The sequence below is a fragment of the Lycium barbarum genome, chromosome 8 (assembly GCF_019175385.1).
Source record: "Lycium barbarum isolate Lr01 chromosome 8, ASM1917538v2, whole genome shotgun sequence".
In the NCBI taxonomy this organism is placed as follows: domain Eukaryota; kingdom Viridiplantae; phylum Streptophyta; class Magnoliopsida; order Solanales; family Solanaceae; genus Lycium; species Lycium barbarum.
Genome location: NC_083344.1, coordinates 118,368,908 through 118,387,426, shown reverse-complemented (window position 1 = coordinate 118,387,426; position 18,519 = coordinate 118,368,908). Strand labels below are relative to the sequence as shown.

The window sequence follows — 18,519 nt, the reverse complement described above, 5'->3', positions numbered from 1 at the left end:
GCTTAAACTCTTAGTTTACTTGCTTTTCATAAAAAGCATATGGTTTGTGTTGTATGTATGCATTTAAACCATTTAGTTCGTGTGAGTGGGCAAGCATGATCTAAATTGCATAATTTTCAAGTTTCTAAAGTAATGACCATATGAGTACTTTAACGTAATTTCGCTTAAATAGATACTATTTATATAAATGTAAAGTTTAGAAGTGGTATTGATTGGATGTATGTTCCACTTATCATATCTTCAGAGGGGCACACTTCCATAGGTCCCATTGATGGTCAGTGAGAGATAGATGCTAGAATTTTAAGTGACCCGGGTAAGATGGGGGTAAATAATGCCTTCTCCAGAAGACGGGGTAAGACATAGACAAATACGTACTATGTCCCGTGAGCATACATTCAGATTCAGTGTGTTTAATGTATTGCTCGTCCGGGTAAGATGGGGGTAAATAATGCCCTCTCCGGAAGACGGGGTAAGACATAGATAAAATACGTACTATGTCCCGTGAGCATAGATTCAGATTTAGAGTATATATTTAATATACTTGTACTGTGTAATTGCTTTTATGCATTATCAGGGATTTCAAAGACTTGCCCCAGGGGTAAGCTGAGAGTGTCGATGATCTTGCTGGGTCTTTTAGACTCACGCTTGTTGATGTTGTATATGTGCAGATTTGGGTCGTGACAGAAAAGTAAAGCAAGCAATTTGTGATTTTTTTTTTTTTGGGTCAATGTATGTAGATTGAACCCAAAACATTTTTATTCTTTTTATCAAATTTTAATTCGGTAAAGTTTAAAATTAAATCAAACTCATAATAATTCATATTCTTAAATTAAATTTTAAGGGTCTATAATGATACAAAGTTCACTTATATTCTCTATTTAAAAAATTACTATATTAAAAATTTCAGTGAATACTCTTAAATGTACCTTAATTGCAATACAGGTAGTAAAAATAGAAAAATTAGTTTGATGTCACGCTGATTTAAATAGGCGTTTAGACATGCGGTTTGAAACCATGATTTGAAACCATAAGATGAAACCAGCGTTTGAACATGAATTTCATCTCGTGATTTTAAATCATGGTTTGAAACCCCAAATCATCGAAAAAGGCATGATTTGGGGTTTCAAACCATGGTTTCAAAAAAATTAAATATAAAACTTAACCCATAAATTTATATTTTATAAAAAAAGACCCATAATTGGTAAATATTTTTAGCAATTACTCTCACCAACTACTTACCAACCTCATTAACTTTCACCAACCCTTATTTATGTCTACCATGTGGGAGGATTATATTAAAGAGTAGTTACATTACTATTCATGTTAAATTTTCGTTTTTATTAAACTAAAGTTTGATCAATTGATGTTGTATTTTTTAGAAAGACCTTCTAGTAACGTATTAATTTTGCTATGAATTATGACTTGCTCATTTGGTAAAATTGTATAAAAATTGGAAATGGTTTGATAGTTTTCACAACTTATAGGCTTTTATGTCTATAAGAGAAAATATAACTTAAAATATTTAAATTATATGTTCAAATATAATTTTAAACTATGATTTGAAATCATGTCCAAACGGCTGTGAAGAGAAAAAGAAATTGAATTGGCCTTGGATGCTAATTTTGCCACTTACATATTTGTCTGGTCCAGAAAAAAGGCAAAAACTTGTCTGAAACCTTCATAAGGCAAACAACAAAACAGGGCCCACAAGTTTAGAAATCTATACGTAGTACACACACGGCAATAAGTGAATTCAAAATCTTGCATTGATAGTGACATGTGATTGCAGTAGCTAGGGATACTATAAAAATTAAATCATTGCCTGGTTTTTTAGGAAATTTAATGTTCTCGCTGCACAATGTACATCAATTCTGAGCTGGATTTTTTGTCAACTGACCAAATTGCCCTTGGTCGTCCTAGTGGCTGAGGTTTTTACCCAAGCATGCTATTGCCAGAACTCCAAGTAAACTATAATCTCTATATATCTCTCATATGTGTGTTTTTGTGTTGAATACATAGAAAGAATCAGTTGGAACCTTGCCAAGCGATGGCACCGTTGCCGGCGGTAGAAAAAAATTCGGCGGTGTATTTAAGATTTCAAATTTGAGCATATTTTTTTTTTATCTCAGATCTCAATGTATTTCAGTTTATTCGTTATTTTTTTAGTATAAAATAAGGTGTTTCTTTATGTATTTTTCACCTGTATTTCGAAAGAGATTTTATATACAAATAAATACAGTGAATTTGAATACAACTGAATATCCCTCTATTTGTTTGCACTTATGTTGTTTGAATACAATCGAATTTAAAATACAATAAGTTGAATACAGTATAAAAATAGTTACGAATGAATAAATCCGAATTGAATACAACAAAGTACAGCCGAATTGAAATACATGTTACTGTAGCTGCGAAATGTAATTAGCAAAAGTGTAGCTATATCAATCATTATGAAAGTTGCTCTTTTTTAAAAATATATATTGATCGTTGGGCTTTTAAGTTGAGATATTTAAAAAGTTCAAACTGACAACCAATCCAAAAAAAAACGTGTTTGATGTTCTTTAATTAAAATATTTACAAACCCCCCACCCCCAATCACCCCACCCCACCACCACAAAAAAAATCTAAAGATCCGAGTCCTCATATATGTATATTTTTTTTTTTGTTTTGTTATTTAAGTTATTAAATGTACATAAAGAGAAAAGAAAATTAATTTCAGAATATCACATGATATAGGACAAAAAGAGTTGCTCACCTACTTTGTCTTGGGTAGAGCCGTAGAGCATTACATTTCTTACCGTCACATTTTATTTATTGATTTTATAAACATTAACAGGTTCAAAAGCAATATACAGAAAACGTTATTTGTGAAACAATCAACCTTAAAATAAAGGGAAAAGGGTAAAAAAATACCCTCTATTTTTAAAAAAGGACTAAAAATATTCTCTGTTATAAATTTGAATAAAAAATACCCCTCCCATCATTAAAGTTTTCAAATATATCTCTGTTTTAACCGAAATCTCCAAATCCCCCAAAATAACCTGATTTCATTTTTAAACCCGCTTCATTTAAACCCGACCCAACTACATAAAAAACTCATATGCGATCAACTTATTCCCGAGTCCTACATTTGAGCCACTAGGCACAGGAACGGGTAACCCATATGGGTTTATTATTTAGTTGGGTCTCGTTTAAATGGAGCAGGTTTAAAAAATGAAATTGGGTTATTTTGGAGATTTTCGTTAAGACAAAAGTATATTTGAAAACTTTAATGACAGGAGGGGTATTTTTAATCCAAATTTACAATGAGGACATTTTTAACCCTTTTCTCGAGGTAGAGAGGTACGACCCTTTTTCCATTTAATAAAACTTTAGTGAAAGCAAAAAGAGCAGCATCTTGTTTTTAACAAGATAAATATTGTTTTTAACAAGATAAATATCATACTTAGTATATACTAGACAATTTAAGCCCATGCTCACACGGGCTCAATATAACTAATTATAAACTTTAGATCAATTACATATTGTGCAAAAGAAGTTTTTATTGTTATTGTGCCTATTTGAGGAGTATTAAAAAGAAAAAAAAAATGAAGATATTGATTTTTTTTAAAAAAAATAGCATGTACAGAGTTGCTATTTTGACCAGCAATTTGATGGTCATAACCAAAACTTTTGAATAACTAAAGTAACTTAATCCTTTAATTTTGTCAAGAATTGTTAGAATCAAGTACGATAACGACAAGTGAGGGATGGCTCAGTGGTTAAGCACCTCCACCCACGACCGGTAGGTCCTGGATTCGAGTCACACTGGAGGGGAAGTATGGAAACACTATAAATCCTCCTAAACTGGGAGAGGAAAAAAAAAAAGTACGATAACAACTTTTTTTTGTTGTAAGGCGCTCAAATTAACCTCAATCTGTTCCTTACCGTTATGTAATCACATAAATTCATGAGAATGATTTTTTTTTTGTGTGTCATTGTCATGAAAGCCATTGTCATGGTCATGAAAGCCATTCATTTCAATTTCTCGCTCACGCGTTGAATTAATAACTAAGAAGCGCATTTTTTTTTATCAAATGAAGCTAAGCATGTAATTTGTCTTAACTAATAGCAATTTTTTTTTTAGCATAATACAATATTTGTTTTTATCTTTGATGGAAAATGATACAAAGCACTGCTGTAGTCACTTTGAGGGTGATCAGCCAAATAATTTTTATTGCAGAACATATAAAAAATTATACTATTTATATAGGCAAACAATTTTTTTATATATATTTATTAAAGCTTGAATACCCTTAAAAAAAATTTGGCTTCGCCACTGTATTACATAGTTAATAGGCCCTTGTATCATTTCTGTCAATGTAATGAAAATTCTACATACGCAAACCATCAACACATTTTCTTTGAACTTTCCTTTCTAGATTTTAATTTTAAATTCTTTTACTGGAGTTTTTTATGATTACATATCAAATTAACAAAAAATAAATAATTTCTTGGCCAGAATATCTTTTTGCTATTCCAGAAAAAAAATCTTATTAATGTTAATTGGTTATATAGTCTCAAATTAAAATATTTTTCTATATATGAATTTGCTTAAATTCTTCCACTTCTCCAATTGTCAATAAGTGTATGTTTAAAACATGGTCAATAAATAGTTATCTCTCTATATCCATTGATTCATTTTATTATGTTGGCTATATATGAACGTAAAGCTTGTAGAAACTCAAATTTCTCAATTTTTCATGAAAATAGCAGCATTAAGCATTAGTTAACAATTTGAAAAGTAAAGCAAGCAATATGTGATTTTTTTTTGTCAATGTATGTAGATTGAACCCAAAACATATTTATTATGTTTATCAAATTTTAATTCGGTAAGGTTTAAAATTAAATCAAACTCATATTCTTAAATTAAAGAGAGAAAAAAATTGAATTGGCCTTGTATGCTAATTTTACCACTAACATATTTGTCTGGTCCAGAAAAAGGATAAAACTTGTCTGAAACCTTCATAAGGCAAACAACAAAACAGGGCCCACAATTTTAGAAATCTACACATAGTACACACACTGTTGTTGTTGTTACACATAGTACACACACGTGGCAATAAGTGAATTCAAAATCTTGCATTGATAGTGACATGTGATTGCAGTAGGTAGGGATACTATAAAAATTAAATCGTTGCCTGGTTTTTTAGAAATTCAATGTTCTCACTGCTATACATCAATTCTGAGCTGGGATGTTTTGTCAACTGACCAAATTGCCCTTGATCGTCCTAGCTCTTCACTCTTCTATAGAGTAGAAAATAACATTCCATAACCATATCATAACATCTTAAAAACTTTTAACTAGGCATTTGGACAAAATCATAAGATGAAATCAGCGTTTAGATATGCAATTTCATCTCAAATTTCATCTCATGAGATGAAATCTCAAATCATCCAAAAAAACATAATTTGGGAATTAAAATCATGATTTCAAAAAATATAAATGTAAAATTTGACCCATACGTTTATATTTTGAAAAAAAAGACCCATAAGTTCGTACATATATTTACCAATCATGTTTACCAACCATTTGTATTAAATATTAATATACAAGTTGGTAAAATATATTTACCAATCATGTTTACCATGTGAGAAGATTATATTAAAGAGTCGTTACATTACTATTCATGTTAAATTTTCTTTTTTATTGAAATATTTGATCAATTGATGTTGTATTTTTTAGAAAGGCCTTCTAGTAGTGTATTAATTTCATTATGAACTATGATTTACTTATTTGGTAAGATTGTATAAGAATTGAGAAAATTTTGATGGTTTTCACAACTTGTGGGGTTTTTATGCTTATAAAAAAAAATTGCAACTTAAAAAATCTAAATTGCATGTCCAAACATGATTTCATTTCATAATTTCATCATATGATTTCATCTCATAAGATGAAAATATGATTTCATCTCATAAGATGAAATCATGTCCAAACTGCTCCTAAGACTATATTACTAAGTAATCGATGTAGCATAATTAAAAAACTCATTTAACTATTAAGTTTTTCAGTCTTTTCTCATTATTATAAACTCTTCCTTGATATTATTAGTTGGTGCGATTATCATTGTAGCAATTATAGAGTTTATCAGAGATAGATCCGTATCTTATAAGAATAAAACATGACCAATTCCATTTGATTCCTTTTCTTTTTTTCTTTTATTTTTCTTCTTCACCTCAACTTCTGTAAAAGTCCCCCCCCTCGCCCAACCACTTTAGCCACCCCCATCACCGCCACTTTAGATCCATAATTTTTTTTTCTTATCTCACGCATTATTGGAGAGTGAAATACACTCAACATGTCAATTGGGCTCACAAGGGAGTGATAAATCTACTTTGAACAAGAGAGGGGGTGTTAGGATCCCGCAACGTTTAAGTGTCTTTTGAAAAAAGTGTTATAGTTAAGGAAGGTAACGATGTATTTCCTCAAAAAAAAAAAAAAAAAAAACTAACAGTGACTCGTATTGACAACTCATCAAGCTTATCTTCAACATTATTAGTGTACTATGGCTGCTCATGAGAAAAACAACTCATGCATGTAATTGAGGCAAAAACTTTCCTATAAATAACCCTCTATAACAAAATGAAATCAAACACGTCACAAAACAACTTGGTTTGCTTAAGTTAATTCTTCAAAGCAATTAGAAATTTAGCCAGCAAATACTATGGAGAAGTTAGCTCTCGTGGTTGCTTTCTTGCTTCTTGCATCACGTTAGTCCTATTTCCCTTTCGCATAAATCCCCACATTTACTTTTATATATACTTTTTATTCACATTTATGTCTATTTATTAAAACAAAATTTAATGTAAATTTATTCTATGAACAGTCTTTCAACCTCTCACTGGTCGAGATTTGGAAATCGATGTCTTTCAGCTTGATGTGGCTCAGTCTGGTTGCCCAGGTTTGATTTTTACTCTTTCATATATAGATATACATGTATATATATATATATATATATATATATATATATATATATATATATATATATTATGCATTTTACTAATTTCTAATTCTTTCTTAAATTATAGGAGTGACAAAGCACCAATGGCCAGAGCTTCTTGGTGTGCCAGCTATCCTTGCGAAGCAAATTATTCAGAAGGAAAATCCAAAACTAACTAATGTTCCAAATGTACTGAATGGTTCTCCAGTGACATTAGATTTTAGATGTGATCGAGTTCGTCTCTTTGTTAATGTGTTGGACATTGTTGTGCAAACTCCTGTAGTTACATAAGGGGGAAAAATTACTCGCATCGAGTGTTTAAGTATGTCAAACTAGTTAGCCCCATGAAAATAACTTTGGAGGTGTATGGTTAATGTCTCCATGTATTACACCATTTGGTGATAAATAAGTGTGTCTTTTTGTATGTTACTATCATCCTCTCCGTTCTGTTTATAATTGTTAACCACTGCATTTTTTATTTTATTTCAACCATTACCTTTGAAAATAAAGATGCAGGTGGAGTGACCAGAAAAAGGATTGTAAAAAATAGAACTCTTGGTTGTCCAAACACCTTATCCAATTCCCTTTTTATTCATTACATTTACAAGGAAAATACTCTCTCTATGAATAGCAAATTAAAGACACTATCGTCAAATACTCTCAGTTCACTTTTACTTATTCAGTATTTTAAAAATATATTTTCACTTTTACTTGTTATTTTTAGCATATCAAGAAAACATAATTTATTTTTTCCTGTTTTACTTATAGTATTAAATAATTACTTCAAATTATTTTTCAAATCCAATAAAAATATGCACCAATTAATATGAATACATTAATAAATTATGTACTTTATTTATTATTTTTTAAATAGCGTGAAAAGTTTAAAATATATAAGTAAAAATAAACGGAGGGAGTAGTCAATAAACTACGACTACAGGACTCGCAAGACCAGTTCTGTTACAATCCCCAAGATTGACTTGTAACTAGAGCATAACTTTAGGAATGTGCTCAAAACATCATAAATGGAAAGGACGAACAAAAACAATAAAATAATGCCCACACGTAAGCCTGTCAACAGGTCCGGTTGAACCGGTCAAAACCGGTAATCGGAACTGGTGGACCGGTTTACCGGTCGCCGGTCTACCGGGTTTCTATACCGAACCGGTTTTTAAAAAATGTGACCGATTAATCGGTAATTTTTTTTTAATATTGCTGCAGTGCACTGGACCGTTGGCCAACGGCTAAAAACGGCCATTTTGGCCTCCCTTTGTTCCCAACCCCCCCAAACTTTTTTTATACACTTTAACCCATCCCCCACCTCTATAGAAACCCCTCTCCATTTCATTTTCATCCACACCAGTTCACTCTTCTCTTTTTCTCAATTTCTCTCAATTATAGCTACTTTGCAACAATAAGCCACTTTAAATTTCTCTCAATTACTATAGAGTTTTATTCTAGTTTCAATTTTATATTTTGCAATTATAAAAAAAAAAAAAACTGTTGGTGGAGTTGGTAATTTTGCAACAATTCGAAGTAGCTTCAAAGCTTTGGTGGATTTGCAATTCTAGCCGCCTTCACTTTGGTGGAAACTAGTCCGGCAATTTGGTACCTTCGTTCCAACTCTGTCGTTATTTTTCGCAATTTAATTTGTTGCAATTTATTTTCTTGTGATTTATTTGCGTGTGATTTAAATTATTACTATTTAATAATGTCGAAGAGAGTGAGACGTGGTGGCGGTAGTAGTGGTAGTGGTAGGGATAGGTTTATGGAGGAAACATTTGTGAACGAAACACCTAATTTAGGTATTAATATTGGTGGAAATAATTCACTTTTAGATCATGAGGTAATGCAACACTATACCGGCACTTTTAATGAAATTGATGATGGTGATGAGACACAAGCCCCCGAAAATCTCACGGGAGATACACATCCTGCACAATCACATACACAAGACAAACCGCCAAAAACTCGTAAGCCAACCGCTAGAATTTGAAAATTTATGACTAAAGATAAGGAAAGACAATTAGCTATATGTAGTGCAAAAGAATTTGTTTACAGGCAACAAACTAGTAAGGATGGTGGAACGGGTTCATTAACGGGTCATATGAGAGCTAGACATAAGGATGTTTAGGGAGAGAAAACGGGTTCAAATGTGGGGGGTGTCATACCCCATTTTAACCGGGGTTAAATTAGAAGTACGACATATTTATGATTCCTATTTTTTGTTTATTTTTAAGGAGTCGCCACCTAATTATTTATGGTGAATTAGGACACCTAAAGTTTATTAAAGTTATTTTAAAGTTAACTCTGTTTTGAAAGTCTGCGAAACTTAAGATTCTAGGTAAGTGTTCAATTAGTCTAAAGGGAAGGTATTAGGCATCCTTTAAGACCCATTAACAACGGTTAACCGACCGAACTAAGAGTTAATTAGGCTAAGTTATGTTTCAAGTATAGATATAGGTACGAAATCTTATGGCATGTTGAAAAATAACTCGTAATTATTAAATTTATAAAACATCAACAAACACAGACTAAAAATGACCCAATAACAAATTGTTTTAAACAAGATCTGGGCAAGGTTAGAACAGACGACTATCGACTTAAGTACTATTTCAAGTTTTAGCATATTTTAAAATTACGTTTTTTATAGGAGAAATCATTTGCACTTGAAAAGAGGAAAGGATATTGGGTTGTTGATTTTTAGCGTTCGAACTCAAGTCATACTCTATATGATAAGAAATATTATGACTAACTGCCTTTAAGGGACGTCTACTACCATTTGTGATAAAAATATTTCCTTAGTTGCCAGTTGTAGATGATATCCATCATGACTAAATAAACCGATTGTTAGTTTTAGTGTTTATCAAATAACACACAAGCAAATAAAGGCAACTAAGCCAACAAAATAAAACATATCAGTGGCATACTCAGCCAAGTTCTGAAGCCTTTTTCACAGCCTGACCACAGAAAACAGTGACGCCACAGCAGCTTATGGTAAGCAGTAGGCTTAGGCTTTAAATAGGTCAAATGTTGCCTAAGAGACGCGGCAATCCGTCACAGAGAAACAGCAGCGATTATCTCGTGAATGTGGCAGCAAGGTTGTCGTTCATTGGTGGTATAATCGAGTCTCAAAAATGAGACTCTTAGACTCCGGGGTTCATGCAACAAAGAAGGAAACAAGAAATAAGAATTAGAAAGAGAACCCAATCAAAGCAATTATGGAAGACAAAGGAGAAAGTTAAGGAAGTTATTCCAAACAAATCTAAAACATTACATTTTACCATAATGTCAACAATCTGAAAAATAAAGAAATTCAAAGTCAATACCAATACATCGAAACATAGTACACATCAGTTTCCCCCATATCATACTACAAAGACAGAAACAAAGAAAACATTTTTCATGGACACTTCACATAATTTCTGATTTGGTTCCATTTCCAGGAAGAAACAAGAATATCAACTTTACACAACTTCATTCGAATGTAAGCTCAAATTCCTAATCGCAACATTGAAATAGGTTTGTTTGTGGCTGTTGAAACAGATGCTAAACATGATTTTCTCCAACAGCACATCATAATAACATAAGAGGGCTACCCCATAAACATCAAAGCACCTATCTTTGCCTTTTAGACTCACGATTCAGAGGCGAAGGAAACGAATAAAGTAAACAAATATTGACCAGTTACTACTATCACTGCATTTCCTTCACTGGTTTTACTTCTATTTACTTTTTATGAGAAAGTGTTAGCGTGAGTATGAATAAAAATGGCACAGCAAACAGGATTAGCACGACCAGCTAGTAACATCTCTTTCCACCTTTATTTGTCTTTCAAATTGGGGTCAATCTTACTAGTTATAAAGAATGAGATTCACAGAAATATTCTGCAGTCTTGATAGTGCGGGAGATCATGCGTATTTCAGAGTTCGCAGCTAAATACAATAGCAACACATGCAGGAAAGAGAGACAATACCAAACAGTTTAGGACAGGGGCGATATACCAAGCAAGTTCAATTATACATGGCATAAACAGCCTCAGTTAAATAGGTACAACAGAGTTATTTAAGAAAATAAATCCTTATAAATAAAGTATGCAGACAGATTTAACAATATGCTCACTAAGCAGAATTTGAATTCACTAACTATGAGCAAGTGATTAACATAGAACTTATCCGTGTCTATGAACCAAAAGAGTAGCCCATGCCAACTCCTACTAACAAAAAGGATAAGTCTCGATTTTTCTTTTTACTGCAAACAGCCTTAAGCTTATCTGATCATTTGAATCAACGAAAGGTTTCACTTCAAGTCATGAGAATTAGAGTATGATATCCAGAAACAGCATAGACATGATTTATTTCATAAGTTTTCATAAACGAAACACTCGTACATAACTGATATCAGGGTCTAAGACATATTTAATTTCATACAAAACATACTCATCAGACAAACAATAGAACTAAGCCTAATACTTAGTTGCTAATAGAATTGAGCATAGAACGTAAACTAGAAGCCAAATCGAAACAGCAAACAACATCGACATATCATATAATCATTGCATCGTATCTAACCCAAGCAGATTACATACATATCAGTGTTTATTGCTTGAACAAACAGAGTAAAAGAGAGACAAGTGCCGACCTGCTTCAATCGTATACACAATGTACCTAAAATGTACACATCACAATGTATATATCAGATGTATATCGAATATATCCCTTCTTATTATCTTGATAACCCACTGTATATCTTATGTATATTCGGCTTTAAATCGGTTCCAAGTCCTGGAAATTCAGTCTAAATATTCAAACTACAGTATACGCCTTTCCAAATTATTTCTTAGCAATTAGTATTCTATCCTAACAGCTCCCAAACATCAAACAAATAACGTAACGACACAGAAACTACATAACTACTAAAATATAGCAGAATAGGCTAGAAGTTTAATCAAACAGAAACTAAAGACTATAAATAATAAATGTATCGAGGTTTACCTCTTGCGAGTGCAGTGAAGTGAGGCGTCGAGGTCTCGAATCTACGCTCGATCTTCAAGTAGCAAGCCGAAAGAGTAAAACGACTTGATTTTCAAATGAGTGTTCCCAAGTATAGCAATTGAAATATGTAAAAATAATTAGGAATGGTTAAAGTGGCTTCCGAAGAACTGAAACGGAACAGAATTCGAACGAATTCCAGATTTAGAGTAGTAATCAAAGAGATAGGAAAATCGTTAGGAGTCCAAAAAAAATCCCCCCTTTTAACGATTCAACTTCGACATATTTATAGGGTTTTGTTAGCGTTAAAGTGAAGAGAGGAGCGTGGGAGAGAGATGAACGGTGTGGGGAACAAGAGGAAGTGGGGAGCAGAGGAGTGTGGAGGTGCAGATAACATGGGGAGCAGGGGAGTATGGAGGTGCAGAGAACGTGGGGATGGCAGAGAGAGGTTCAGCGAGAGAGAGAAGGTGAGGGGGAGAGTAGAGAGAGGGAAGGGAAACGAAAGAAAGAGAAAGAGGAAGGGGTTAGGTTTAGGGGGAAATTGGACCGGGTCGGGTAAAAAATTGTTGGGCTGGACCGGGTAGATTTAGGTAATGGGCTGGTAGGGAAATAATGTGGGCTGATTTGTTTGGGTAGGGAAATAATGTGATGATTTGTTTGGGTAGGGAAATAATAGATTGGTCCGAAAAATGTGTGTCCTTCCTCCGCTATTTAATTATTTTTTTGGGCTTCTAAATTAATAACTAATACAAAATATATTAGGTGAAGACAAATAGTAATTAATATGTAGAAAAGTAAGGATTTTACAAAGTGTTGTTTTGTAATTAATTTAACAAGTCCGAACCCGAAAGAATGCAACGATGACGGACATTTAAAATTTGTGATAAAGTAATGCTTGTGATGTTAAAAATAAACGTAGCGAAAATAATAGTATAGTAGTGACATAACAATAAAGTATTTAGCTTGTCAATAAATTTAGAAGCCCGAGTAAATAAAAGTCGAATAAAGGAGGGACAAAATTGGGTGTCAACAGGGGGTATTCAACAAACAATGGACCCACGAACCGGCAAAATTTTTAGCTATGACAAGAAAAAAGATCGTATAGAAATAGCTAATATGGTTGCTTTTGATGCTCTACCATTTTCCTTTCCTTTGGGTTTGAGTTTTGTTCTTATATTCAACGTTGTTATAATCTGTTGTTTGAGGGTATTCCTAGAAGTACTTGTAGATCCGATATTATTGATTTATATAAAAAAATATAGATTTTATTTGCGCCATGTATTTAATTCTTTAAATTGTAGTGTTTCTCTTACCGCCGATATTGGTCTTAGTCTTCACAAGTTAGATTGTTTTTGCTATTACATGTCATTGGGTTGATGATAGTTGGGTGATGCAAAAAAAAGAATTATAGCTTTTTTAACACTTACATTATGTTACAACAAGCATATGATTATAGGATTCCCATATAACAAGTTCACAATCATTTTAATACGGAAAGTGATGAGTGGATAAATAATAACGATTGGGAAGATCTTAAGGAATGTATTGAACTTTTACAAAAATTTTATAATGCAACTCTTACTTTTTCTAGACAATTATATCCCACAGTAACCGGAATTTTAGCCTACTTAACGGAAATAGCTAGAGTTTTATATGAGTATAAAGATAAATCCGGTTATCAAGCGGCTATTTTTTCTATGACAACAAAATTTAAGAAGTATTTTATTTATATTGGGTTCTCTTTTAAATCCTTGTTTTAAAATGTCTTATACTAGAGGATTGGTCGGTCAAATTTATAAATATTTAGAAATTTCCGAGGGAGTTAAACCATCTTTACTTGACGCTGAGCTCGCAGTTGATGCCGAATATAGAAAAGCTTTTACTCATTATTCTACTTTTGAAGAAAGTGCTACACCCGTTGCTCAACGCCCTACTACTTCTCAAATTAGCAAAAAGGGCTTGTCGGGTTTGTCGAATTTAAAAGTTTTACATTCACATCTAACTCATTCTCATAATGCAAACTTTGATGAATATCATCTTTATTTGATGCAACCAAATGTGGCTATCAACCAACTAGATGATTTGGACCTCTTAGCATGGTGGAAGAAATACAAGGCGAGTTATCCGATACTTTCAAGAATGGCTCGAGATATCCTTATGGTTCAAATATCAACCGTGGCTTCGGAAAGTGCATTTAGCCAAGGAAGACAACAAATTGGAGACCATAGATACTCATTATCCGGATTTAGCTTGCAAGTACTAGTTTGCATTCGTGATTGGATTAGATCGGAGCGACGCAACCAAAACTTAGAAGCGGTGGAAGGCCAAGAAGAAGAGATTGAAGATTTGATAGCAAGCGGAGTAGACCAAATGGAAGACTTTGAAGATATCTTAATGACCGAATTTAATATTGCGGAGATTAGCGAAATGATTCAGACTTTTTGATTTTATTCTTGTACTACTTTTTTGCAACTTATGTATTGTTTGGAAGTTAAAAAAAAAACTACAACTTGCAAATAAATGTTATCCATTAATGAATAAAATATTTGGCTCATTGAGCTTTCTTCTATTTACTTGTGTTCATATTCTTACTTATATTAAGTTAGGAAAATACCTAAAATATACTAAGAATACACTTATAATATACATCTACTTAAATTAAAAAATAGAAAGTTATATACTTGGAAAAATAACTTAAGTTATAATACATATAACTTAAACATATATATATATATATATATATATATATATATATATATATATATATATATATATATTATAAGTAGCTAAACATATAAGTTAAGTTTTTTCTAAGTTTATAAATTTCTATTTTATAACTTAAGTATATTTATATTATAAGTATATTTTAGGTATATCTAGTATAAATATACTTAAGTTATAAACTTAGAAAAACCTTAACTTATATGCTTAGTTACTTATAATATACACATACTTGAGTTATAAAATAGAAATTTATAAACTTAGAAAAAAAAAACTTAAGTTATAAACTTGGAAATAACTTAAACATAGTGTATATATATAAGTATATTTATATAATATACATATACTTGACCTTGAGTTATAAAATAGAAACTTATAACCTTAAAGAAAAAAACAATCTAGAACTTTATAATATTCATAAGTTTTTAGTAAGTAAATATATAAACTTAATTTATGATACATATAACTTAATATATATATATATATATATATATATATATATATATATATATATATATATATATATATATATTGTTAATAAGTAAATATATAAACTTTAATTATAAACTTATATAACATATATAAATATACCTATAATATACTAAGAAATACTATAATATACATATACTTAAGAAAAAACAAAAAAAAAACTATTTTTTATATTTTTTACGTAACCGGTGACCGGTTCCGAATTTTTGACCGGATACCGACCGATTTTCTAACCGATTACCGATCCGGGCTGGTTAGAACCGGTTAACAGGCTTACCCACACGTAGGGAGTGTTGGACTTATTCCGATCAACTCTCTCCTAGTGTGTCACACTAGAGTGAAAGGAGTAATATTTACTTCAGCTAGTGAATGTTTAATGATGAGAAAAGGATATCAATCACGCTAGCTGGTGAGTAAATAGCTCAATTATACCCAACAGCTATGTACATTCATACATTTAGTGCTCCGTTTGGTTTGACGGATTGTTGAAATAATCATAATATAAAATTTAGTATTGTTTTATCCAAAATTAGTTTGTGTTTCGAATCATGTATAACTAACTTTGGTATAATTAATTTAATACATACATAGATAAAACATTCAAAATATCAAAATTGTTTAACTGTTGAAGTTGCTTCTGTGAAGGTGCTGTCGGTTAGGAAGAATGGGGGTTGAAGGTAGAGGCAGATCTAGTCTAACCTTATACCTACGGGTTCACGTGAATTCAGTAATTTCCGTCAACAATCTGTATTTGTATAAAGAAATATATTAATAAATATTTGATTGGTAAACCCAATTACTATATCAATTTAAAGTCGCTTTAAAAACTCATAAATTTCAAATTCTTAATTTAGGTTGAAGATCCTCCTCCCCGTCAATGTCAAGCATGGGAAAATCATAACTGACAAAGCTAAAAGAAAATTAGCTTAAACTCCAAATACAATTCGTGGACAAACAAGTTCAATTAAGGTCATTTGGGGCTCTCAATAGTGCATCCATATATTTCAACCGGGCAAGCAAAAGGCCAGCTAACGTGACATCACAGAATGACAAAGTTGGTAAAATCCCCAAGGATTATAACAACATAATATGTTAGTGTCAAGTTTTTATGATGACAATTTTACTTGTGCAGGTATAGTAATTAAATCAAATAAGGAATATATGTGAGCCCACAAAACAGCTCAAACAAATTGGAAGCCCACATAACAGCCCCAACGAGCTGGGCTCACTCGACAAATGGCTTCCTAGCCCAAACGTGGTTAGGGCAACTAGCTTTAATCTTCAGCCGCATATCTTTCAAGAAAAGGAAAACACATCTGCAAAATAAAGAGGAAATATTTCAGCAGCATCAAATCGTTTCAAGAAGGAAATAATATCAAAGGCATATCTCATGAGGTGTAAGAAATCTGTTGCTGCCTCAACGCACAAGGAAAGCAGCAACAGCTCAGTCTTATTCTTGGAAATAGGATCTCTGATTCCATTTCCAAGGATCAAATCCCTTGGGTTGAACTCTCTGCGTGAAGAGCCTAAAACAATATAAAAGGGGTTGCTTCACAAACGCAAGACTAATGCAATTGTCTCATTACCTCCATTGCTCTACTTTACTTTCAAACAAACATTGTTAGTCTGTGTGATTCATAGTGTAATAAGAGAGAAAGGAGAGTTATAGTTTGTGAGGCTTTGTATCAAAAGATTAAGAGTGTTTTGAGTGTAGACGTAGGAACTTCATTCAAAACCTTCATTGTACCAAATCTTATAAAAGAGTTGCAGAGATCACCCTTGCAACCCAAGGGGACTGGACTAGGATTCACATTGAATCTGAACCAGTATAAAATACGTGTGTCATTTATTTTCCGCACTTACCTTAATATTCACTGAGTAGGTAGTCGACTACTGGCTTGACCTAGTCGACTAACAGAGCGAAAAAATTTAGCAATTCACCCCCCCCCCCCCCCCCCCTCTTGCACTTTCAATTGGTATCTGAGCAAGGTCTCACTTTCAGTGCTTAACCGCACGTGAGAAAAGATCAAATGGCTGGATATCAGATTCCTGGAGCAATATTGCAAGATGGCCACTCCACAACAAGACCACCATACTTTAATGGTGAACATTATGGCCACCGGAAGGAAATGTTTAAAATATTCGTGCAATCAACTGATTATCAAGCCTGGGTCGTTATTAAAAAGGGACCTAAACCCATTCCCAGAGTGAACACTGAAAACAAAGAAGATGCAGAAGTTTCTGAAATTGATCTAGAGTCACACGACATTACTAAAGAACAACAAGAGACTCTACAAATAAATGCAAGGGCAATAGCTTTGCTCTACTGTGCAGTGAGTGGAGAAGAGTATGCAAAAATTTCAAATTGTGATACTGCCAAGGAAATGTGGGATAAACTTGAGGTCACTTATGAAGGAACATCAAAAGTAAGAGAAACAAAAATTGATGCTCTAAGACACGACTATGAAGCCTTCATGATGAAAGATGATGAGAACATCGAATCAATGTTCATAAGATTCAACAAGATTATTGGAGAACTCAAATCGCTTGGAGTAACCTATACCAACTCTCAACAAGTTAGAAAAATTGTCAGAAGTCTGCCAAAGACTTGGGAAACCAAAGCCATTGTTCTTGAAGACGGAAATCTGGATAAATTCACTTATGATGAATTAAGAGGAAATCTTATAGCTTTTGAAAAGAATCATATCCAAAGATACCAGAAGGACGAAAAGAAGAAAGTAGTCGCATTCAAGGCTCAAGTTGAAGAATATTGATGATTTTAAAGAAGAAGAAGTAGCAATGATTTCGAGGCATGTGATAGAAGTCATGAGAAGATCAAGAAGTAACAGAAAAGGAAGCCCAAACTTTAGAAAAGGCAAGACCCCCACTAGACAGCCTAAGAATGACGGAAAATGTTTTGAATGTGGAAAATATGGCCATATTGCTTCTGAATGTCCTGAGATAAGAAAGAAACCAACCAGAGGCTATCAAAAACAAAGAGCTTTCAGCAATTGGAGTGAAGATGAGATCTCAGATGAAGAACCTGAAGAAGGTGAAAATATATGCTTCATGGCTCTCGAAGAAGGCAGCAAGGTAAGTTCTCATTCCTGTGCTAAATGTGAAGAAACTCAAGAATTATTAGATCAAACTCTTATAGATCTAAATAATGTTTTTGATGAATATAGAAAACTGAAGAGAGAGAAAAAGGAATGGGAATCAAGATTAGAAATTTGTGAAAAAGAAAAAAAAATTCAATCCAAAATGAAGTTTACAATCTACAATCTAGATTAGATATCTTATTAAAACCTTCCAACCACAACCATGTCAAGTCAAACCAA

At 32.5% G+C, this 18,519-nt stretch overlaps 1 protein-coding gene across 1 annotated transcript; it reads left to right on the top strand.

The window, feature by feature from the left end:
- Positions 1-6,591: 6,591 nt before the first annotated feature.
- Positions 6,592-7,409, top strand: LOC132606895 (proteinase inhibitor I-B-like). Its single transcript, XM_060320565.1, has 3 exons — positions 6,592-6,750; positions 6,867-6,941; positions 7,069-7,409. The coding sequence occupies exons 1-3, from the start codon at positions 6,705-6,707 to the stop codon at positions 7,269-7,271; spliced, it is 324 nt and encodes a 107-aa protein (XP_060176548.1). The 5' UTR covers positions 6,592-6,704; the 3' UTR covers positions 7,272-7,409.
- Positions 7,410-18,519: the final 11,110 nt, after the last annotated feature.